The sequence below is a fragment of the Lithobates pipiens genome, unplaced genomic scaffold (assembly GCF_037356315.1).
Source record: "Lithobates pipiens isolate NorthernLeopardFrog02 unplaced genomic scaffold, aLitPip1_a1.2 Scaffold_16, whole genome shotgun sequence".
In the NCBI taxonomy this organism is placed as follows: Eukaryota; Metazoa; Chordata; class Amphibia; order Anura; family Ranidae; genus Lithobates; species Lithobates pipiens.
In genome coordinates, this window is record NW_027507748.1 from 354,494,134 (window position 1) to 354,519,367 (window position 25,234).

At 39.2% G+C, this 25,234-nt stretch overlaps 1 protein-coding gene across 3 annotated transcripts in view; it reads left to right on the plus strand.

Annotated features, from left to right (window-relative positions):
• CSMD2 (CUB and Sushi multiple domains 2) overlaps positions 1 to 25,234 on the plus strand; it is a 1,348,498-nt gene that overhangs the window by 356,521 nt on the left and 966,743 nt on the right. For all 3 annotated transcript variants that reach the window (XM_077481921.1, XM_077481922.1, XM_077481923.1), the window contains exon 3: positions 7,510 to 7,622. In XM_077481921.1, coding sequence (XP_077338047.1) covers positions 7,510 to 7,622 — 113 coding nt within the window. The remainder of the gene's footprint in view (positions 1 to 7,509; positions 7,623 to 25,234) is intronic.

Consider the following 25,234-nt stretch of genomic DNA (forward strand, 5'->3'; position numbering starts at 1 on the left):
TGCGATTTTGCGCACCCAAAAAATGTGCTACGTTTTCTGATGTGTGAGGGTGGCATTAAGAATCAATGGGACCTTTCACATTTGCGAAAGGGCTGCATGTTCTGACTGAGGGTACCTACAGGTATAGAAATGCATTTGTAGTTTAAAAGACAACAAAGTTGTTTTAATAAGTGAAAATAATATTTTAAAATCATTAAAATACATGTTCTAAAAAGTTGTGCTTTGCTGCATGTTTTATTTTTTAAATAGAACTCTAGGAAGCAATATTTATATCCAGACCATCTCTATTATAAAAACCCACTGCAGAAAAACAAAAGATTTATTTTTATGATAGCACTTATGGAAGAAGTTTACTTATCACATAACCACAGCACTTTCTCTTTAAACCCCTAAACTAAGCTGAACAATCCTATATCCCTCAGGTACTTACTTACCTCCCCCACTGGTGGTGGCCTAACCTGTTGTTTGCATGCCATTACAATAAAGTGCTGGGCTGTCCCATTCTGTAGATTTGAATAGAACATACCTCTACTCCCAGAACAATGTCCCCTTTGATTCAATAGGACATTTGTGCACAGGTAGCATCACACTAAAGCTTTAACCTTTCAGGAAGGAAACAACATGGGAGGCCACTGAGATAAGTAGGCATCTGTAGAGATCTGTTTCCCTCTATTGTCTGAATTTGTAAATTATTGTAAATACATTATGCATGCACTTCCTGTACTTGGGTTGTTAGCTTTGAATGCCTGTAAGGAGGAAGAGGAGAGAGAGAGAGAGAGAGAGAGAGAGAGAGAGAGAGAGAGAGAGAGAGAGAGAGAGAAGTCTCTGCCGCATGTCCTGTTTATCTTGCTAAACCCCAAGCCAGAAGGGACTATTATGCAAGTATTCCTGTGATCTAATAGTTAAACTGGAGCTGTTGAGTGTATATCTTAATCCTTGTGAGGGTGTATCTCCTGTCCTGCTGTTATTATCTTACATGCACAGTGTCAGATAGCTAAGTCAGTGTTACTTAATGTGTAGTGATCACCATTTAGTATATTGGTAAGTTAACCTGTTTATTGCAATAGAGCTTATATGCAGCTCCTGTTAGTCTAGTTCTTTCTTTTTGGTATGCTAGCTAGTTTTAGCACTGGGTTTAATAACATAGCCTAGAGCCAGGTAAGGCATTCCGTGGCCACTTCATGATTGTTAGCTAGAGGTAAGGTTGCATTTCAGATTAGAAACTAATAGGGAGGGACTAAAGTACAGAGGAAATAGACTGACTCTGAGTTCCAATGCCACAGGGGGGGGGGGGGGGGTGTAATTTACTAAAACTGGAGAGTGCAAAATCTGCTGCAGCTCTGCATAGAAACCAATCAGCTTCCAGGTTTTTTTTTTTTAGGCAAAGATTAATTGAACAAGCTTAAGTTACAAGCTGATTGGCTACCAGTCACAAGTGTATTCTCCAGTTTTAGTAAATCAACTCCACAATTCCAGTGCCACACTACATTTCCTGCTGGTGAGAAGCTCCATTCTAGGCTGATTGGACAATATAATAGGTGAACTTGTCCTTTAATGTTTTTGGATTTTGCATAAACATGTCAGTCCTTGATATCCAAACAAATTGAAATGTCCTACAGTATTATGCTCTTACTTCCACCTTTGCATGTGCAACTTAATATTCTATTCTGCCATTAGATGGTGCTGTACATATAGCAAGTATATGACCTACAAAATAAATATGAAAAACCTTTTAACAAAGATGCTGTGTTGTTGGTATTTACCCTACCAACTCCATTTCTATAGCTCCTTTTGCTATGGGAAAAAAATTGTGACCCTATGTCGAATAATGATCTCAGCAGTTGCAAAACCAAACATTCTGCAATATATTTGTACATTTTATTTAGTATAATCATGCCAATGTAGATTGTAGTTTAGGAAAATGTGATATACCTCTTCAATAGGTGCTCATTCTATTTACTCTGCACCCACAAGTGGCAGTGAAATGGTTTCATGGCTTGCAGATTGCCATAAGTAACAAGCAAGTTTGGGAGCATTCATTTTATACACGACAATAACAGAAAATGAAAAGCAGCTCTGTTTACACTGTGAAACCATCTGTACATGCAGACTAGAAAACTAGAGGCCTTCTTCACAGTTGTGTTTACCTCTGGTCCTTACGGTGCATGTTTTTCCCTAAGTAGGACTCCGGGACAGCTCTGAGTTAATTAGCAACCTGAGTAAGGAAATAGAAGAACAGCACTTATCATCTACTGTATACATTACCCATGAATATGCGAAGAGAGCTAAAAAAAAAAAATCACATTTTGGGGTCCTTCAATACCACTGAATTTAGGGCATTATTTTGCTTTTCTACAAAACTTAAACAAATGTATACTAAATTTAGATCAGTAAATTGGGCTGCATGCATTAAACTCCATAATTAAGAAGGTAATATATTGCATAGTGAGGAGCCAAATTGCCCTGCACTCACTTTAACCAGGGTTCAAGCCCACATCAAGCTCACTTTAATGAGGTTCAAATACCAAAAAAACAAAAACAAATGCATGGTGATGGCAAGCAAACACATAGGATGTGTTTGATGTCATCGCTGGATGCATCGCTGGATAACATGATTGATGATGGAGGGGGATATTTTTGGGGGATTTTTGTTTTAATAAAGGAAATGTGGGTAATATTATTTTTTCTGAGTTACAACTTTTCTTTTGTGAGTGCGTAGGGGTACTACACACCCCATACTCATTCACATGAGACGGCCAGAATCTGGGTGCCCCTAATGGTAAAGTTAATGTCCCCCCAGCAAGGTACCCCCTCATGATAAGGGCATGTGGCCTGGTGTGGTTCCAGAGGCCAAGGAGGAACATGCTCAATACCCCCCACTCCCTTCTCTGGCCAGCCAGGCTGCATGTTTGGAATAAAAGTCTGTGGTATGGATTTTTTGGGGTTTGTTAACATTGTTCCCCCTTAAAATCTATATCTTTCCTTCACCTCTGTGCTCAACACCAGTTGTGTTCTCACCGGGCCATGCCCAACATTATATTAGGTAATAGATCACGTTTCTCCTTTTAATAGGGTCTACTGAATTTCCTATCTTGTAGGTACCTTGTATATCCTCCAATACTCAGAAATATTTATTAACAGCAAATTCCAGAAAGAAACACTCACATTATATGGTGCACTTAACCCCATTGTCCACTAGTATTACAGCGCAATAGTACACGACACTATAGGTCTTCAGTGGCCAGTATACATACAGAAAATCAGTTACTGGTTCTTAGTGTGCATTATCACATCACCCAAGCTTCACCCAACACATTTTGACCCTAACACATGCCCCCTAGGAAACTCACGTGTTAGTGCCCAGGCCATATCTGCATGAAGTTTGCATTTTCTCCCTTGGCTTGCATGGGGTTCTTCTGGGTATTTTGGATTGTTCCCACACTCCAAAGACATGCTGGTAGGTTAACTGGCTCCTGTCTAAACTGGCTCTAGTATGTTTATTTGGGATATAGGTACCTTAGATTGTAACACCCGAGGGCAGGGACTAGAGTGAATGTACAATACATAAATTGTCAGTGCTACCTGTAAAAAAAAAAAAAAAACTGTTTGCGGGCTTTCTTGTGCATTATCTTTAGAAAAAGCTTCCTTCTAGGATGGCAACCATGCAGACCAATTTGATGCAGTGTACTAAGTATGGTCTGATCACTGACAGGCTGACCCCCCCACCCCTTCAACCTCTCCAGCAATGCTGGCAGCACTCATACGTCAATTTCCGAAAGACAACATTTGGATATGACGTTGAGAGCGTGCACTCAACTTCTTTGGTTGACCATGGTGAGGCCAGTTGTGACTCCTGAGTGGAACCTGTCCTGTTAAACCGCTTGGCCACCATGCTGCAGCTCAGTTTCAGGGACTTGGCAATCTTCTTATAGCCTAGGTTATCTTTTTGTAGAACACCAATTCTTTTTTTGTCAGATCCTCAGAGAGTTCTTTGCCATGAGGTGCCATGTTGAACTTCCAGTGACCAGTATGAGAGAGTGAGAGCGATAACCCCAAATTTAACACACTTGCTCCCCATTCACACCTGAGACCTTGTAACACTAATGAGTCACATGACACCAGGAGGGATTTTGGACCCACTTAGGGGTGTACTCACATTAGACATTAATGGCTGTGTGTTGAGTTATTTTGAGGGAACAGCAAATTTACACTGTTATGCAAGCTGTACACTCACTATTTTGCATTATAACAAAGTGTAATTTCTTCAGTGTTGTCACATGAAAAGATATAATAAACTATTTACAAAAATGTGAGAGGTGTACTCACTTTTGTGAGATACTGTATTTGCCAGTACACCATGGATCGTTAATAATGTCCAAATTTTTATTGAAGAATGATCATATCACTTGCCTGACGAAGGAGTCCTGAGCGGCTCGGAAACGTGGCACTATGTCTTCTGTGATGTGATCATTCTCCAATAAAAATTTGGATGGTATTGACAATCCATGGTGTGCTGGCAAATATGTGCATTTGATCTGTGATGTCTTCAATTCCAGATGGTTGTTGCTACAGCACCTGCAACTCCTTAAGCCTTAGCCAGGAAAGTGTGCGATGAGGATACTGATACTATGCTGTAAAAAGGAGTCTAGTCTCTTGGTCTATAAATTGGAACATTTATGTTTGGGGATTGTGCATATACCTTATAGCCCAAACCTGAATAAAATACTAAAATCCTTTTCAGACCTTTTTTGTTTCCTGTCATTAAATATTTTGGTCGGATGGGAGGCTGACTACAGCAACTTTAATTAGGGTTATGATCATTAAATCTGTGTGTCAGGAGATTTTTTTTTTTCCAGCTTAACATGACTTCCTCCTTCGGGATCTTTATATATTTGTGAAAACTTCCTAAAATATATCCCTAATATACAAAAGCAAAACTTACTTTTAATCACTAGGGAGGGACGAACGGTTCAGTCTGAGCATTAGTTCCGGTCAAACTTTCGTTGTTCTTTCGTTCTGCGAACAGCCAAACAAATGTGTTGTTCGGCCGTTTGTTCAGCCCCCAAACTGACCACAATGCATTGCAAGCCCTGATTGGCTGAAGCAGTGAAAGCTTCAGCCAATCGGGGCACAGAGCACTGTCTGAGTCATGATTGGACAATATCATCATGACTTTATCCAATCATGGCTTATTCCCGCCCCACAGTATACAAGTATTCTTTCAGTGGCAGCCATTTTCAGTGTGATTTTGGCATGGAGAGAGGTAGAACAGAGTTCTGTTCACTGCTATTAGTTAGTGTGCTATATTGTGCTATTTTGCTTCAATTGTCAGTGTAAAATATTAGTTTAGTGTCAGTCTAGGGATTGTGTGAATGTAGTGAGGAGGACCATCATTCAGCTTTGCATAGTGTGCATCTAGAGTATGGAGAGCTCATAAAGTTATAGTGTAGTGTAGTGAGACCATGTCAGTAATCTTTACATTAGTATATAGCTAGAGTAGGGACAGTTCAGATAGCATCAGTGTAGTGACAGTTGAACACCTTCTATTTGATTGCTTTACTGCCAGTTTAATGCCATTTAATTCTGTGTGTATTACTGCCAGTTTAATAGCATATTGTTTTGTGTGCATTACTGCCAGTATAACTCCATATAGTTCTGTGTGCGTTACTGCAAGTTTAATGCCATATAGTTCTGTGTACATTACTGCCAGTTTAACGCCATATTGTTTTGTGTGTGTTACTGCCAGTTTAACGCCATTTACTTCTGTGTGTATTACTGCCGGTTTAACGCCATATCATTTTTCGTGCGTTATTGCCAGTTTAACACTATATAGCTCTGTATGCGTTACTGCCAGTTTAACACCATATAGTTTTGTGTGCATTGCTGCCAGTTTAATGCCATATAGTTCTGAGCGTCACTGTACGTTTGGCACATAATATTTCAGTATATTATAGTGTATCCATGGAGTGTGTCTGTGTAGTGTGAGTACTCAAATTAAAGTGCACCAAACACCTCTTTACATTGATTAAAGTGCATCTACATACAGATTTCAACTTCTTCTTTACAGTTGCTTATAAGCACCACTCCTCTCTTCCAATAATGTCTGGGAGGACTACAAGGAGAGGCAGACGTTCCCTTGGCACTGTAAGGGGGCCAACAACAAATGTGTCCACAGGCAAAGGTGGACGTGGTGGTTAGTCCTCAGGCGTGGTATAATTTCTTCTGTTTAGTGAGTTTGCCATCCTATCCAGCCACAGCATGCAGATAAGGTGGTGGACTTACTAAACCTTCCTCATCCTCTGTAATGCAAGCAGAGACAAGTGTGAAGTCCCCTGCTTTTGCCAGAGTGGATAAACCTGCCACCTTGTCCACATCTATTTCTGCCAAATGCCATAGCCCCAACATCAGCCATGGAGGAGTCAGCTGAGTTATTTGACCACAGCATCAGCCACTTGCGCCTTGATGACGCCTAGCCATTACTGGATTCAGATGTTGGTTCTGAGGTTGAGGATGACAGGAACATGAGCCTAGAGAGAGGGAGGAAAATTGGGGTAGACAAATGGTAGACAAATTGGTATTCATGTTCCTCAAGAGGCAGCACATTGCCAAGTTGTCTCCAATAGTGATGATGAAGATGGAGGAGATGGAGATGATGATGATGAGGTCACTGATGTGACTTGGGTGCCAGATAGAGCAGAGGAGTAAAACTGAAGGTGAGGCGGCACAACCCCGAGGAGGTTCACATCAAGAGAGTAGAGAGCAGCCACCGTATCCCATCACTTCTGTGGGCATTACTGCCAGTTTAACACCGTATCGCTTTGCATGCGTTACTGCCAGTTTAATGCCATATACAGTACCTCTGTGTGTGTTACAAAGTCTGGTTTCAGCCAAATGGGCCAAGTGTAAAGTACCCTTGTGCCCGTCAGGAGCCTAATGTCCCGGGGGATTCAGGGCTATACCCTCTGATTTTAGAGGGTTTGTGTACACCCATTGCACATTTTTGTGTCATGTTGTGCACATTTTTTTGCCATGGGCTTTCAAAAAAAAAAACTATTTTGGCAGAATATATAATATACTAATATAATTATTTGATCAAAGATTGTATGGCTCAGAGCAGTGGGAAACAAAGCAGTGGAAGTTTGAAGTCAGGGTGTACAAGCTGAGATGTCCTCCCACACACCAATAGACAAACGGCCATTGAATGAAAGAAGCAGCCGGCAACTCCATAACATCAAGTGTATTTATTTTCAAGCCTTCACAGTGAGTACAGTCTGCTGCTGACTGTACTCACTGTGAAGGCTTGAAAATAAATACGCTTGATGTTATGGAGTTGCCGGCTGCTTCTTTCAGTCGATGACTAATATAATTAAGTCCATTTTGTTATATTCTATAGTAGGAATAAAACAGAAAATGAGTAGAGAAATAAGCCTGATTTAAACTCTACAAAAAAAAAAAACTGGTACTAGTATTACTTTGATAATAAAAATATGTCTTTTGTTCATTTTCCAGGTTGACAGGTTTTCATCTTCCAGCCCCGATTGTGAGCAGTGGGAACCTTCTAACTCTTTGGTTGGTGTCAGACTACGCAGTCAGTGCTCAAGGGTTCCGTTCTACTTATGAAGGTCAGTCCTATTGCTGTTTTAATTTTGATTTCAGAGAAGTAACATGCATTAAAAAAAGTATTCTGCTGTCAGCTTGTTGTCATGTTATAATGCTATTCCAAAAGTGTGTATGATGTTGTGGCTCAGGAGGGTCTCTATGTGCTTTTTTTGTGAAAATACCTCAATAAAAATATATGAAATCAATAATATTTAGCATTTTAGTTTCAAATGAGGAGTGGTAATGTGCTAAATGTAGTGTGTTGACTATGTTGATTTACTAAAGACAAATAGACTTTGTATTCCTATAAGCATGTGCAGCTGCTGTAGCCATGGTAAAAGTTTTTTTGCAAGGAATTTCCCCAAGAACTTAGTAAATGAGATGGAGCGCTGGTGACCTCCATCAGTCAATCTTGTGGAAGCAAACAATTATATATTTCCCTGTATGTGATTGGGTATTCTTTGCAAAGTGAGATTTCATCACAGTCACTAAGCTCTGGAGAAAATTCCCTTCTAAATTGCAACTTCCTATGCAAAGTGAGCAGCCTATTTGCCTTTAGCAAATTAACCCCTGTATGTTCCCTAACCACTAGTCTTAGTCTGTGAAATTTCAACAGTTTGCAGTCTGCACTTTATTCTCCTTTGGTTTCTTATATGTATTTTGGAAACACAATTGTGATCTTGAAATAAAGGTAATTCTTGTCATATCCCGTGGAATTTAAGAAGATTGAGTTTATACATAAGATTACAAACATACCTCCATGACCCAAAATTACTTTTTTGAGAGTAGAAATATGGGCGCTACCTTTTGTTTATTTGTTTTAAAAAAAATGGCTGGCTTTAGCGCAGTCATTCTAGTGTAGCCTTTCTCAATCAAGGTTCAGTGAAACCATGGGTTTCCTTTGGTGGCTACTAGGGGTTCCTTGATCAGTGTCATGATTATTGCTGAATGTTGTCACAAAAGGTGATTAAGTATGACCCTTTCTGGGTGTCATTACACTAGGTATGCCCATACTTTTTATGTATTATCCAAAATATATTGATCAGAATGTACCTTTAGCTGTAGTTAAAATATTTTTTTGCAAAGTTTCAAAAAAGACTAAAATCTAATTCGAATGTTTTCTCTATACGAAAAAACAAAACAAAAAAAAAACAAAGCAAAAGGGCTTCTTAACAGCTATACAGTAAATAATAAGTTTCCCTTCGCTCCCACATCACTCAATTCAGCCCGTTAGAGATATACCTAGTACTTTTGAGTAAAAGTAGCATGTGACCTTATCCTCATCTGTGACAGTGCTGCTTCTTGGTGATTGGACACGCAGGCACCCATGGGGGCACGGAGAGAGAAATTAATCCTCTGTAAGCTACTAATAGAAAAAATTTGCTTACTAGGAGTAAAGCCCAAGTTCATTTTAAGGCTCCTGTAAGAAATGATGACTGTGATATTGTAAAAATCCTATTTTAAATGCATTTAGATATGTGTTCATGAAGACCATTTCTATTTAAAAGTTCATTATTATTCAAGCCTAACAATTTTATACCATGCTGACCACAATTTCCCAGAACAATTCAGCTCACCAGGGAAATCATGGAAACCTTAGGCATAAGGTCAAGTTCCAGTAAGAGAGCCATGCTTTAGCACATTATAATGACACACAATTATGAGAAGGATTACATAGGTGTCATTGATAGGTCAACAGCCATATGCATTTTTATGAAAACATGAGTGTTTTTCATCTATGAGTCTTTTATCTGGATGTGCACATCCTCCTATCAGCAGAAGGGATTTTTTTAAACATTATATATATATATATATATATATGTATATATATATATATATATATATATATATATATATATATATATATATATATATATGTAAGTTGCTTCTTTGTATTCCTATAGGCATGTGCAGCTGCTATAGCCATGGTAAGAGCTTCAATAATTTTTTTTTGAAATATTAAGGATTTAACCACAAGTTACTGTTTTTGCTAGCATGAGACTTGTTATAGTCCTTGAATAAGTTATATTTCTGTTCTCTGCTGCAGTCAGACTTGGTTTTATGCTGTGGTGTGCACCATGTGCTGAACAATGGATATCTGCTAGATTAACCATAATAATATCTAGGGAATATAGTTATGGTATAATGACACTTTTATTTGGCATAAAATTAATTTCTTTCTACAGATTTTAGAATCCCTTCCTAGAAAAAGATTGAGTTTCTTTAAAGTGGTTCTAAACCCAAATTTCTGCTTCCCCTCCAGCCACAGATTTATATACAAAGTACTTTAAAAATCATGTTGTTTGTACCTTATTTGCTGTTCCTCCCTATGTTGCAGGATCTCACTGTTCATACTATCATCACAATACAGCCTATGTCGGGGGCAGAGCTAAGTCTCAGTGTGTTTTGTGACAATGCTTTAGCTATTACACATTCTACGTTCCAGACCATTCAGAGTGGAGTATGCTGTCAGTCAATCATTGATCCACCTAGGGAGCAGGGCATAGGCCTGATTGACAACATACTCTGCTCTAAATGGGCCAGTAGGGTGCAGAATCTAACATGAAATTGCAGCAAATGTGATGCGTTTTGGTTTAGCTCCACTCCTGACCTTGGCAATGCTATAGTGATAATAATAACAGCAATCATGTGACCTAGCAAGAAAGCCATGTATAACATTAATGCAGGTCATTGCTACCAAGAAGGAAGAAGGCCTAAGAACTGCAGGATCCACATATTTCACAGCTTAAAGCACGTTTGCACCTTCCCCCCCTCCACTGCCAATTTTTGCACTTTTTGGGGAGGAGTGAGTACCTGGTTTAACCTCACTCCCACTTCCAGCTCAGATCACCATGGTGAACTGAGCCTGAAGTTCGCCCCCCCCCCTCATTCCCCTGCAGACACATCACATGTCCTTGAAGACTACGGGATAAATCATAAGGTGCAGCATGACTCACACATTCACAGTAGGAAACAAGCTGTGAAGCGGCAAGGCTTCACTTCCTGTTTCCCTTGCTAGAGATGCCGGCACCTGCACCTGAAGCTGATTGAAGAATTGGTTTGGGTGAGAACATCGAGGTATCCCTGGAAAAGTAAGTGTCCTTATATTAAAAGTCAGCAACTACAGTAGTTTTAGCTGCTGACTTTTATTTTTTTCTGAAGGAGCCTGGAGCTATTCTTTTAGAATTTTTATATGTTTTTGGAGTTTAAAACCATTTCAGGGTTGGCAAAAAAGTTACTCTCCAAACTCCTAGCTAAATGCTCACTTTTTCTAAGGAATGATAAACAAGGGGAATTGTTTACCTTATTCCTCTGTCCCCTGGCAACGGCACTCTCATTGGCTCTTCAACACTACCAGGTTGTGAGGGGGCCTTTGGCATCATCACATAGAATGCAGGATCAGTGGCATTGTATGTGATTACAGCGGAAAGCTGTGGCCAGCAGGGCAGTGAATGGATTGGCTTCCGAGAACTGGTCTTACAAAAAAGAAGGCCTACCGGAGTGAGGAATAAGGTAAGTACTTCACTTTATTTCTTTATCCTGAGACAAAAACAAGAAATTAACCCATGTAGTGCAAATTTTCTTCAGCCTGGAGAAAAAAGGTCTAAAGAAAACTTGTCCTGAAGGAAACATTGAGTTACAGTAATTTGCTAACTTGAAAAAAAAAAAATGTTTGATGCCTGCCTGTCAAACTGGCCATCTTGCTTATTTAATGTAACCCAAATTAAAGTGGAACTTTACTCTCTCAATTAACATTATTTTGTATCCTTATGCTGCTAGCATTAGTAGATTGGTGTATATCACAATATATCATATTTACACATTTTTACATTCATTTAGTTACTTCCTGGTTTCCAGGCCAAGGCAAATAATGTCATACATCACAGGAGTCTTCAAGAGGGGAGGCGGGGTTTTCTCAGATAAGCACACATTTTTGCCTGCATGCCTGAGCGAAGGGCAGATGGCTTCCAGAAAGTAAATGGTACATAATTGTCTGCCCTTACTCAAGATGGCCACAGCCATAAATGCTAGGGGGTGTTTTTCAAAATGATTTCTAACAAAATAAAGCATGCAGACATGGATGGATTTATGAGTTTGCTTTAAGTATTAAAGATGAATTAAATAGCATTTTTGGTTTGTGGTGCTCAGATACAGTGTAGTTCCTCTTTAAGAAGGCATAAACATACTTCTGAGCTTTCGCTAACTTTCTATGCTTGTTATTGGTCTTTAATGCAAAGCAATAAAGCCATAGTCAGCCAGGTAACTATTGTGTCCAAGATATGTTTTCCTGTAAAGTCTGGTTCATGATGGTGCTTTTAACATCCATTGCATCACGACAGGAACATTCAAGGTAAGTAGCTGCCAGATAAAAAATGCATGAAAACCAATGGAACCGATAGAAATCTAATGAAATGTAGATGTAACACAAAAATCCAGAATGAATGGGACCTAAGTAAAGCAATAAACTCTGGGGACATAGTATATCCACTTTAATTACCAGTCTAATAACTAGTTTAAAGCCAAGCAAATTCAGCTTCATCTTACAGCTTATTTTGACTGCTTTTTAACTTTCTTTACATAACTTCAAAGCCACATCAATTCATTTGGAGTACCGTGGAATCACTCGTTGCTTTTTACTAGTTGTATTGCAGGACAAATGGCTGTGTTCAGACTTTTGGATGAGCAGACATCACCTCCATTCAGAATGATCATCCAACAATAACAGAACGAACAGGTGTATCAGACATCTGGTGAACATTACAATGAATTATTGTGATTATTTTTGAGTGAATTAATTTTGCTGCAGCTCTCAGAGCTGTTTTAATTACCATATTTGCCTGTTGACAGGACTCCACAGCTGTTATTAAGATATTGAAGTTCCAATGACAGACTCCATGCAGGTCTTTCGAAATGTTGTGTTGGTCAGTGCAACACTGCTCAAATGGGGCTTACGTGACCAGTTGTATAGGCAAGCAAACATAAAAATAAGAGCGCAAGCATCTAAATATGCCTTAATTCATAAAAAACATGGATGTATGCAGTGGATATGTACCATTTGCACATTAGAGAGCTGCAGGAAGCTCTGTAAAGATGCACACACGGCATCTTTGAATAACAAATGAACTGGCTTAGTGCTGCCTATCAATGAGACCCCAATACAAAATCTTACAAGCTAACAGCTAAAGTAGCCAGTGTTTGTTTATTTTTAATATGCATTAGAAATATCTCCTGTCAATCAAACATAAAAGGGCTGTGGAAGTGCTTAAGGATGCACTGATCCAAGCAGAAAACTGCTCCACAAGACAGCCTTTTTTTAGGCTTAACCCTTGTACTGCATCTCCAGCTACCTGCGCTGAATGTGTTTTTGTTTTTTTAATATCTTAACATCAGATTATATTATATGCATGTTGTCCACACTGGCTTATATTTTTACCTTTTTCTCTCTACGGCAGAGCTGTGTTATTTTATATTCAGGACAAGCAAGGCTGACAGTTTTATTCCATTTTGTGCCTGTTTCGGAGACAATTGTGTAAATCCATTTCCTTTCCATAATACGTTAGTTATGAGTCTGACAAAGTACAGCAGTTGGCCTCTGTGTGAAATCATCCCTTCCTGTGTAACTTTGGAGAACTCATCTGTTTCGATTGTTACCTTATAGCATTTGCAGCAGATCTTGCACACCACAGCTGCAGCTTTTTAGAATCAACAGAGAATTTATTGTTAACGGCTTTCATTTGCTGAGGGGTTTCAAGGGCTGCAAGCCCTAACCAATGAGGTGGCACAATTAATACTCATTTTCTATTTTAACTGTTTTGACTTATCATATGCCCCAAAAAGCACCATTGATTGGCCCGCCTTGTGTATGCTTGCAGTGAGTGGGATGTGTACCACCATTGGTTAACCTACTTATTCATGGTTGTGCATGGCTTGGCATCACAAGCACTGAATTTAGCTTGGAGATAAAAATTCTAGTTTACAGTTTAAAGTGAACTGTGGACATGCTGTGGGCATTCAAATGCTTACATATTTATAGCAGTACAGGCGGTCCCCTAGTTACAAACACTGAACCTACAAACGACTCCTACTTACAAACGGAGGGAGACAACAGGAAGTGAGAGGAAATCTACTGCTAGGAAGGGAAATTCTCTCTTGTAAGACTTATTCTGGGAAAAAAGGTAGCTCTACTGATGCTTTATCACCAAGGCTTGTTTCCACAACAACCCCACATTTTCAAAATCCAATTGTAATTGGGACAGAAAGCGAGGTGAAATCTTCTCAATAGGGGCACAGACAACAAAACAAATGTTACAGGGGTGTTAGCCCTTCCCTATGCTATCCAAAAAGCTTAAAAATATGTTGTTTGGCTGGAGCTACAATTAAAAAATGTACCTGTTCCGACTTACAAACAGATTCAACTTAAGAACAAACCTACAGACCCTGTCTTGTTTGTAACCCCCGGGACTACCTGTATTGTAGCTTTTAGACAGACAATAGAGTAAGAGCAAAGCTAAAGTAAGAGTATACTTCATAGCATCTACTGTGAACTTTAATGATGAATCACTCCATAATGCCTGCAGATTCATATTTAAAGAAGGACTTGGTTAAAAGCTTTTTTTTGGGCTCACTCTACAGTACATTGTGCAAATATTATCTATATATAATGATTTCTATTTGAGTGGTTTAAATAACAGGTAGTAGCATATGGAAACGATCAGTTGTTATGAAGATTTTTTTTCCTACAGATAGAATAGCCTCACATTTTCCAGTTTTGAAGATTTTTTTATTGAAATTATTATAATAATAAATATAGAACTTAGGTCACTAGCAACACACACAATAAGCTTGGAGCCCCTTACATCAGTCTGTTTATAATGTAATGCAAATATCAGCATACAGAATAATACTGGTCTCCACCATACCACCAAATGCCAATTATTAATTGTAAAGCAGCAGATCTAGGTATACTTGCATTAGGGAATAATAAATTAATTGCCATATGTTTACTAGATTTTTCTAACTCATCATTGGATTTTCACATGTGGTTCTGGAAGATGAAATGAAAAAGGTCTGAAACTTTTCTGACAATTACACATTCAAACAGCTGGATTTAAAGAACAGTGCCAGTTTAACTGGCTGTGAATCTTCTCAAGATAGCTTATAGGCATTAGGCTGCATAGTTTTTCTGCCAAAATCTTATAATTTTGAAGAGACTTAATCTTTGTTAGCCGAGCGGGGAGTTGCGGTGTATGAGCACATTACAATCCCCCTCTATTAAAGATGAGTGAACATCTTCAAATCTATTCCACCAACACGTCTTGTGATCCAGCCGTTATCCGCTATAAGGCATTGCAGCGTTTAATAAATTCTACCAGTATGGCCTTTTTTGTATTTTTGTTCAAATCAAAATCAGACACAAAATATACCTTTTGAGTTACTATGTCTATTAAGTTAACAAAACTCCAGAAGCCTGTTTAGATCACATTTTCATTTCACTTTGGATATTATAGTATGGGCATTGGACAATTAAAACTTTTTTGGGCAGCCAGTACAGAGAAAAATAATTATAGAATAATAAAAGTTTGTAATAAGAATAAGAATAATAAAAGTTTGTAAGAAAGGACCAACAGGACCTGTTTTGCACATGGTAGGCCTGCTGCTATTTGTTGTAACATATTTAAGACCGGCAACATTCTCTTGCTGCTACTGCCCATATGCATGCTGCAGATGTCCCTATTTTGATACTGCCCTAACTTTTTTTGGGGGAGAATATATTTGTCACATTAGCTCAAGATGCTGAATGTACCCCGACAGTAAAAAAAAAAGGTCTTTGTTTTTTTTTTAACTGTACTTACTTGTTTTAATTTAATTTTAGATGACAGCTTGAGTACAAATTTGTAGATCTGAATGTGACACTACCATATTCATTTTATTTATTGACCATTATTTTTAACTGTGAAATAGAACAATCTACCACCATAGACAGTATTTCTTGTTTCTTCTTCAGAAACATCAGGAAAACACTTGCCCTTTTTTTACTAATAATTGAAAAGTTTTTTTTATTGAAAAATATTACTATTTTTACCTGACTAATATACACTTTATTATCAAAAGAATTGGCACGCATGTCTTTACACACACATGAATTGCATCCCAGTCTTAGTTTGTAGGGTTTAATATTGAGTTGGCCTACCTTTTTCATCTATAGCAGCTTCAGCTCTTCTAGGAAGGCTGTCTACAAAGTTTAGGAGTGTGTCTATGCGAATGTTTGACCATTCTTCCAGAAGCACATTTGTGAGGTCAGGCACTGATGGTGGATGAAAAGACCTGGCTCACAGTCTCCACTCTAATTTATCCCAAAGGTGTTCTATCAGATTGAGGTGGGGACTATGTGCAGGCCAGTCAAGTTGCTCCACCCCAAACTCCTTCATCCATGTCTTTATGGACCTTGCTTTGTGCACTGGTGCGCAGTCAAGCCCAACCCCTGAAAAACAGCCCCTCACCATAATCCCTCCTCCACCAAATGATTTGGACCAGTGCACAAAGCAAGGTCCATAAAGATATGGATGAGCGAGTTTGGGATGGAGGAACTGGACTGGCCTGCACATAGTCCTCATCTTAACCCAATAGAACACCTTTGGGATGAATTAGAACAGAGACTGCAAGCCAGGCCTTTTCATCCACATCAGTGCTTGACCTCACAAATGCGCTTTTGAAAGAATGGCCAAACCTTCCCTTAGACACACTCCTAAACCTTGTGGACAGCCTTCTCAGAAAAGTTGTAGCTGCAAAGGGTGGGCCAACTCAATATTGTACCCTACAGACTAAGTCTGGGATGTCATTAAAGTTGTGCCTGTAAAGGTAAGGATCCCAATACTTTCGGTAATATAGTGTATCTGTAATAGAAGGTTATTTTAATTTATGTAGACAACTTTTTATTAAAATAGGGGTGCACAAAACTACAGTGTGTGCTATTTCCTGCACAACAATAGCAGTAAAATAGTCATTTTTCTTTTCTTTTACTTGAAATAGAAAAGCATGTTGTAAAGTTGTGTGTGTAAATTTGGCTGACATGCTGCAATTATTATTTTTTTCCTTATAGAATAATACGTTCGGATTAGAACATTTTGATTTGTGTAGAAAGCACTTTTTAAAAAGCAAACAACATAAATTGCTCTGGAATGTTGCCCAATAACAAGAATTCAATCTAGTAGAAAAATAGTGGTGCTCAAAATCATATATGGTATGACTTGTCCAACAACAAAAGAAGAGCAATTGTTACTAGTACTTGAGAAGTATGCAATGGAAGAGTAATACTGCCATCGAAGAAATTTTGGAATAGAATAATAATGCACGCCACAACCATTAATGCACAAAATTTCCATCCAATAATCCTTTAACAAGAATAGAAAAGTTTGTTTTTCTAATAGTAGAGCAATCTGCATTGTAATTGACTAGACTCAAGATTTTGCTTTTCACTGCATCCGTCTGCACCCGAAAATTGTGTAATAATAGATAAAAAAAGGTTGGTATTTGTTGTCAGTGGATTGAGGCTGGTTAAAAAAAAAAATCCATGAATTTAAAAAGCTTAGGGCTTTTTGAGCCGGCACAGGACAACACAAAACAATCCCTAATTTCCTAACTTTGTTCCTATAACGTTTATTTTTTTCCTAGTTCCTAATTTGATCATTGGTATATATTAGATCTTAAAACTGACCCTACCTATGAACCGTTCTGTGCTGGCATTGCCAGACAATTTTCAAAACTCATTAAAAATGGTTAAAAACAGTGACTAAAAGTTGTGACTAAAAGTTGTGACGTCTGCTACTGTACAAAAATGCAGTGCGGTTCGGATGTACTATGATGAGAGCATTATGATGAGTGAGAATTTAAAGCGGGAGTCCACCGGGACTCCGCGTTTTTTTTTTTTTTTAAAAGCCAACAGCTACAAATACTGCAGCTGCTGACTTTTAAAATAGTGACACTTACCTGTCCAGCGCGCCCGCGATGTCGGCACCCGAAGCCGATCTCTAGGTCGCCTGTTGGGTCCTGCCGCCGCCATCTTGGGTATGGGAATCAGGAAATGGAGCCTTTCGACTTCATTTCCCGGTTCCCTACTGCGCATGCGCGAATCGCGCTGCGCAATAAGGACGCTCCCCGCTGCCTCTGGGATCTGTGTGTTTCCCAGCAGGCAGCGGGGCACTTGCGGGAAGGAGCGGGCACTTGCGGAAAGGGGCGTAAGTTACGCCCCTTTCCGCAGAGAGCTATCCCGGAAGTGGGTGCAGTTACCTGGATTATCCAGGTAACTGCACCCCCCTCCCCCCTGAAAGGTGCCGATTGTGGCACCGGAGGGGGGGAGGGTTCCGATTAAAAAAAGAATCATGGAAAAAAAATTTTCAGATTAAGGCCTCATGCACACTGGACGTTAAACTAACGTTATAAAAACATCAGTAGCTTTGCAGTGAGTTTTTCTACTTCTTTCAACATTTACAATTGCGTTTTTTAGTGTTTTTCCGCGTTAGCGTTTTTTGAAAAAAAAAAAATAATTTTATTTCAATGGATCAAAAACTTAAAAAAAAAAAAGAAAAAAAAAGGTGAGCAAAGTTTTTGAGCGCTTATCTATGTTTATCAGCGTTTAAGCATTTTTACCACTGAAAAGTGTCTTTTAGATCCCACTATTTTTTTTTTTTACTGCTCAAAGACGCCACTGTCCAAAGCTGCTGATAAAAGCCTATGTGTGCATGGACACATAAGATAACATGATGGAGAGTTTAACAAAAAATGTCTACAGCCAAAAACAGCTGCTGTAAAAATGTCACATAAATGTCCAGTGTAAATGAGGCCTGTACATGAGCGTGTATAAAATACGTGTATAATGTAGATGTTTAAGTTCATGCCTACCCGCTTACAGAGAGCTAAAGAGAAGTGGCCTGCCATCTCAATGGAATTTTGTCACTCCAGTTGTTTTGAAATTTTGTTTCCCCTGGTTATGCGTTGCCTTTCCACAAATTGAGACCTTAGGGGGTCTAATACAGACAACAAAAGTGATGACAGGAAATATGGTATGGATAAACTTTATTCAACTCACTCACTTCATTAATCAACGGGGATTATGTGGGCCAAGTAACACAGTGAAACAAAATCTGAGATAACAACAGTAATTTTTAGTGCTTGCTCCTAAACAAGGCTTTTCTGTTTAAAAGTTCAAAATGGGTGACAGGTTTTTGCTTTTACACTCTAAGCCCTTGTACACACGATCAGAGATTCCGACGGAATGTGTCCGATCGGAGCGTTTTGTCGTATATTCCGACTGTGTGTGGTCTGCATCGAACTGTTTCCGTCGGAATATCCGTCAGACCAAATTTTCCAACTTGCCGGTAATATTTTCCGACAAAATGCTCCGATCGGACATACTCCGATCATGTGTAGAGAATTCCGATCAGACAAAGTGCCACGCATGCTCAGATCAAAATCCTACATCTAAGCTATTGGCTACTAGCCTGAACGTAGTCCCATCGTAACGAAATTACGTCATCACGTTCTGAAAGATCGGATTTTCCGACAACTTTGTCTGACCGTGTGTATGCAACAGTTTCGGACAAGATCCGTCGGACAAGATCCGTCGGACAAAATCCGACAGATTTGGTTGTCGGAATCTCCAACCGTGTGTACAAGGGCTAAGAGGAGTCTCAGTCACATTTAACCACTTGATCCACAATTATTTGGCCATGTGCCCAGCTAGAAAGAAACCTTTCATTGCTTTGGGTCTTTTAAGAACATTAGCAACTTCAGTGCAATTGATTGGTTGAAAAATGTATGCAATGCAGTCTTGTGGCATTTGCATTTCAGTGCACATATTTTGGAGTTTTTAGGGACAATTCAGAGTGTTAATGCCGTTGCAGTGCATATTTAATGTTTGCACCTAATGCGTCCACAGAAAACAAGGTTCAGGTGTGTTTTAGTGCAAATTAAAGGTGAAAAGTGTGGCATGCATTTGTATTCAGCCCCCCTGAGTCAATATTCTGCAGAACCACCTTTCGCTGCAATTATAGCTGCAAGTCTTTTTGGGGATGCTTTGCACATCTAGAGAGTGACATTTTTGCCCATTCTTCTTTGCAAAATAGCTCAAGCTACAGGTATATCAACTGAGCATCTGAACAGCAACTTCCAAGTCTTGCCACAGATTCTCAATTGGATTTAAATCTGGACTTTGACTGGGCCATTCTAACACATGAATATGCTTTGATCTAAATCATTCCATTTTAGCTCTGGTTGTATGTTTAGGGCCATTGTCCCGCTGGAAGGTGAATCTCTGCCCCAGTTTCAAGTATTTTTCAGACTCTAACAGGTTTTCTTCTTAGCCCCCTTACACACGGTTGGACATTCTGCCAACCAAATCTGTCGGATTTTGTCCGTCGTAATGTGTCCGTCGGATTGTGTCCGAAACTGTTGCATACACACGGTTGGACAAAGTTGTCGAAAAATCTGATCTTTCAGAACGTGATGACAGATTCTCCACAGAATCTTGGTAGGTTTACAGTTGTGCCTTATTCCATTTTTGGATGATGGATTGAACAATGCTCCGTGAGAAGTTCAAAGCTTGGTATATTTGTTTATAACCTAACCCTGCTTTAAACTTCTCCAACTTTATCCCTGACCTGTCTGGTGTGTTCCTTGGCTTTCATAACGCTGTTTGTTCACAAATGTTCTCTAACAAACCTCTGAGGGCTTCACAGAACAGTTGTATTTATACTGAGAATAAATTATACACAGGTGTACTCTGTTTAGTAATTAGGTGACTAATTTTACACAAAATTTTAGTTAGGGCTATCAGAGTAAAGGTGGCTGAATACAAATGCATGCCACACTTTTCAGATATTTATTTGTAAAAAATTTGTTGAAAACCATTTATAATTTTCCTTCCACTTTAGATTCATTTGCCACGTTGTGTTGATCTACCACATAAAATTCAAATAAAATACATTTACATTTTTGATTGTAACATGACAAAATGTAGATAATTGCAAGGGGTATGAATACTTTTTCAAGGCACTGTATGGAAATTGAAGAGGGCACCTATGGTGGGATGTGTTTTCATAGACCTAATAGCAGACTAGCATACCAGACAGATGTGACCAATAGGGATGAGCAGAACACCCCCTCGGTTCGCAGCAGAACATGCAAACAGGCAAACAATTTGTTCGAACACATGAACACCTTTAAAGTCTATGGAACACGAACTTGAAAAATCAAAAGTACTAATTTTAAAGGCTTATATGCAAGTCCTTGCCATAAAAAGTGTTTGGGAACCTGGGTCCTCCCCCAGGGGACATGTATCAATGCAAAAAAAAGTTTTAAAACAAGGCGTTTTTTCGGGAGCAGTGATTTTAATAATGCATAAAGTGAAACAATAAAAATTTTATATTCCTTTAAATATTGTGCCTGGGCGGTGTCCTTAGTATGCCTGTAAAATAGCGCATCTTTCCCATGTTTATAATAGTGCCACAGCAAAATGACATTTCTAAAGGAAAAAAATGTCATTTAAAACTGCTCGCGGCTGTAATGTATTGCCGAATCCCGGAAATATAGATAAAAATACCAAAAAAAAAAAATTGCGTGGATGTTACCCCCAAAAATCCATACCAGGCCCTTTAGGTCTGGTATGGATATTAAGGGGAACCCGGCACCCATTTTTTTTTTTAAATGCCGTGGGGGTCCTATATACTCTGAACAGCAGTATATATATATATATATACTATGTGGCCTGCCCTATATACTCTGCAGAAAATTAGGCCTTAGGTGTTGGTGGTACCAGAACACTGTAATCCCTCACAGTTACTCTTGATGGGCGCAGGAACGGGCCCTGCTCTGAAATACTATATCAAGCATTGTAATTACATGCTCCTGTTAAACGGGGCTTAAAAATTGGGCCATGGTGGTGGTGGTGGTCCCACAACAAAGTCGACACAAATACACTTGTTGGGTACAGGAACAGGCCCTGCTGTGATATATTATATCAAAAATGTTAATTACATGCCCCTGTTAAACAGGTGCAGAAAAATTGGGCCGTGGGTGGTGGTGGTGGTGGTGCCCTAAACAAAAAATATTGGCTGGAGCTAGCATCATCAAGATTGAGGAGGAATAGGATAGTCAACATAGGCAGTCTTCAAGATATCCCACATGGATGCAGGGCAGGCCAGTAGCTCAATTGCATATTGAGCATATTGAGCAAGTTCTGGCCAGTGGTCCATCCTCAAGACCCAGTAACCCAGTGGATACTCGGTAGATATTCCTGCACCATGTAATGCAGATGCTGGTGATGGTTGCTTGAACCAATCAGACCTCAGCGCTGAGGACTGAAAAATTGTTTAAAGGCATCGGTCAGCCAGCCACCTTCTCCACTGCTCTTCCCCTGACTGAACGAAGCCTCAGCAACACAAAGTGTAATTTATTCAGTGTTGTCACATGAAAAGATATAGTAAAATATAATTATAATTAATTATTATTATAATTAGATATAATAAAAGTTTTACAAAAATGTGAGGGGTGTACTCACTTTTGATAGATACTATATATATATATATATATATATATATATATATATATATATATATATATATATTTTTTTTTTTTTTTTTTTTTTTTTCATCCAAGGCTCATTGCTGCATAGGCACTAAATTTCTAAGGATTGTAATGGGTCAGTAAACCACAATACTTTGATTGTCATAAGCTAACTGGAGCCCCTCTGCTATAATGCCAGCATGCTGAACACAGCAACTGCTGTCAGCCTGCAGCAGTTTGAGACCTCTCTATCTTGTTTCTGGGTTCTGCACTAAGAAAAGCATTATAGACAGTAGAAAAAAATATAGGTTAACATAAATGGCCCTAATTAACAGTAGCAAAAAGCAAAAATATGCAGTAACTTGTCACAGCCACTTACAACATCTGCCTTCTGAAGTGTAGAGTAGGTAGACTAATGTAACTAGATTTCTGCATGGTTGATTTTCATTTCTGCATGCTATTTCTCTGTAAATATTATTATGCAAACAGAAAAGCTGTTTTGAAAAAGAAAAAAAAAACATACAAAAATAGCCATATATACAAATATACTGTGGCAGGACATTTGCAGCCTGCAGGACATTTAAAGCCAAATTTAAGTCTTATATAAAAAAAAACACCATTAAATCTGGTAATGGTAAATTCACCCAGTGAATCTTTCACTGCAATTCACCATTTTGTAATATTCAATGGTAATCATTTACCTGTACAGTAAAATGGGTAAACAGATTTCAGGCTGCAGATTAGTTTTCTCAATAAATCGCTTCATAGTGTTCAAACTATGTTTATACAAGGTGTAAATTGCTAGGAGGGTTTACTGCCCCTACCATGTAAATGCACATGCGCATACGCTTCAGAATTACTTTAAAAGGGAGTTCCTCTCCCTGGTTAACAGAAGGTGGTGTCATCAAGGAAGGGAAGAGGGGGGGCATGCAGGTGGTTCATCTTCCCCGCTGGTTTTAGGGGTCGCTTGGACCCTAACCAATTCACTGGTGCATGCAGGTAATGCCCCATACACACGAGCAGAATGTCCGTCCTGGATGGTTTTTCCAATGGAATTCCGGTCAAGCTTGGCTTGCATACACATGGTCACACAAAAGTTCTCGGAACTTTTGCCCATCAAGAACGCGTGATGTACAACACTACGATGAACCGAGAAAATTCATTTTAATGCTTCCGAACATGCGTCGACTTGTTTCTGAGCGTGCGTAGGAGTTTTGCGCGATGGAATTGCTACAGACGATCGGAATTTCCGATCTGAACTTTTTCCATCTGAAAAATAGAGAACCTGCTCTCAATCTTTTGCTGGCGGAAATTCCACCAGCAAAAGTCCGATGGAGCATACACATGGTCGGAATTTCCAACCAAAAGCTCACATCGGACTTTTGCTGGTGGAATTTCCGATCGTGTGTACGGGGCATATGATATTAAAAATGCTGATAAACAGGATCTCACAAAAGTGAGTACACCCTTCACACTTTTGTAAATATCTTATTTTATTTTCATGTAACAACACTGAAGAAATTACACGTTGCTACAATGTTAAGTAGTGAGTTTACAGCTTGTATAACAGTGTAAATTTGCTGTCCCCTCAAAATAACTCAACACACAGCCATTAATGTCTAAACCGCTGGCATCCAAAGTGAATAAACCCCTAAGTGAAAATGTCCAAATTGGACCCAATTAGCTATTTTCCAGATTACCAGAACCATGTCCTATGGTCTGATGAGACCACAATAAACTTATTTGGTTCCGATAGTGTCAAGCGTGTGTGACGACAATCAGGTGAGTAGTACAAAGACAAGTGTGTCTTGCCTACAGTCAAGCATGGTGGTGGGAGTGTCATTGTCTGGGGCTGCATGAGTGCTGCTGACACTGGGGAGCTACACTTCATTGAGAGAATCATGAATCCCAACATGTACTGTGACATACTGAAGCAGAGCATGATCCCCTCCCTTTGGAGACTGGGCCGCATTGGCAGTATTCCAACATGATAATGACCCCAAACATACCTCCAAGACAACCACTGCCTTGGTAAAGAAGCTGAGGACAAAGGTGGTGGATTGCCAAGCATGTCTGCAGACTTAAACCCTATTGAGCATTTGTGGGGCATCCTCAAATGGAAGGTGGAGGAGCCCAAGGTCTCTAACATCCACCAGCTCTGTGATGTCATCATGGAGTATTGGAAGAGGACTCCAGTGGCAACCTGTGAAGCTCTGGTGAACTCCATGCCCAAGAGGGTTAAGGCAGTGCTGGAAAATAATGGTGGCCACACAAAATATTAACATTTTGAGCCCAGTTTAGACATTTTCACTTATGGGGTGTACTAACTTTTGTTGCCAGCGTTGTAGATATTAATGGCTGTGTGTTGAGCTATTTTGAGGGGACAGCAATTTTACACTGCTATACAAGCAGTACACTCACTACTTTACATTGTAGCAAAGTGTCATTTCTTCAATGTTGTCACATGATGAAAATAAAATAAAATATTTACAAAAATGTGAGGGGTGTATTCACTTTTGTGAGATACTGTGAATTCTGATATCACTAATATTTACCTTCCAAGTTCCAGAAGTATTCTAATGTGTGCAGTGATGGGTCTCCTTTCTAGAGGAGAAAGTATAATTCGATATCCTTAATACTTTATTTAGTTAATTCTTATGCCGCGTACACACGATCGCACATTCCGATAACAAAATCCATATGATTGTTTCTGACGGATGTTGGCTCAAACGCACAACGAGCTGAGAAAATTGAAAATTGAAATTCATTAGCCAGTGCGGCTCTTTTACTTGATTCTGAGCATGCGTGGAACTTTGTACATCAGAATTGTAGACACACAATTGGAATTTCTGACAATGGATTTTGTTGTCGGAAAATTTGAGAACCAGATCTCAAATTTTGTGCGATGGAAATTCCGATTGAAAATGTCTAATGTAGCCTACACACAGTCGTAATTTCCGACAAAAGGCTCCCATCGAACACTTTCTGTCGGAAAATCCAACCGTGTGTATGGGTCATTAAGCTGTAAGGGGCTTCCCATCAATCGTGACATTTTTGATGTGCAGAGAACTCTGGG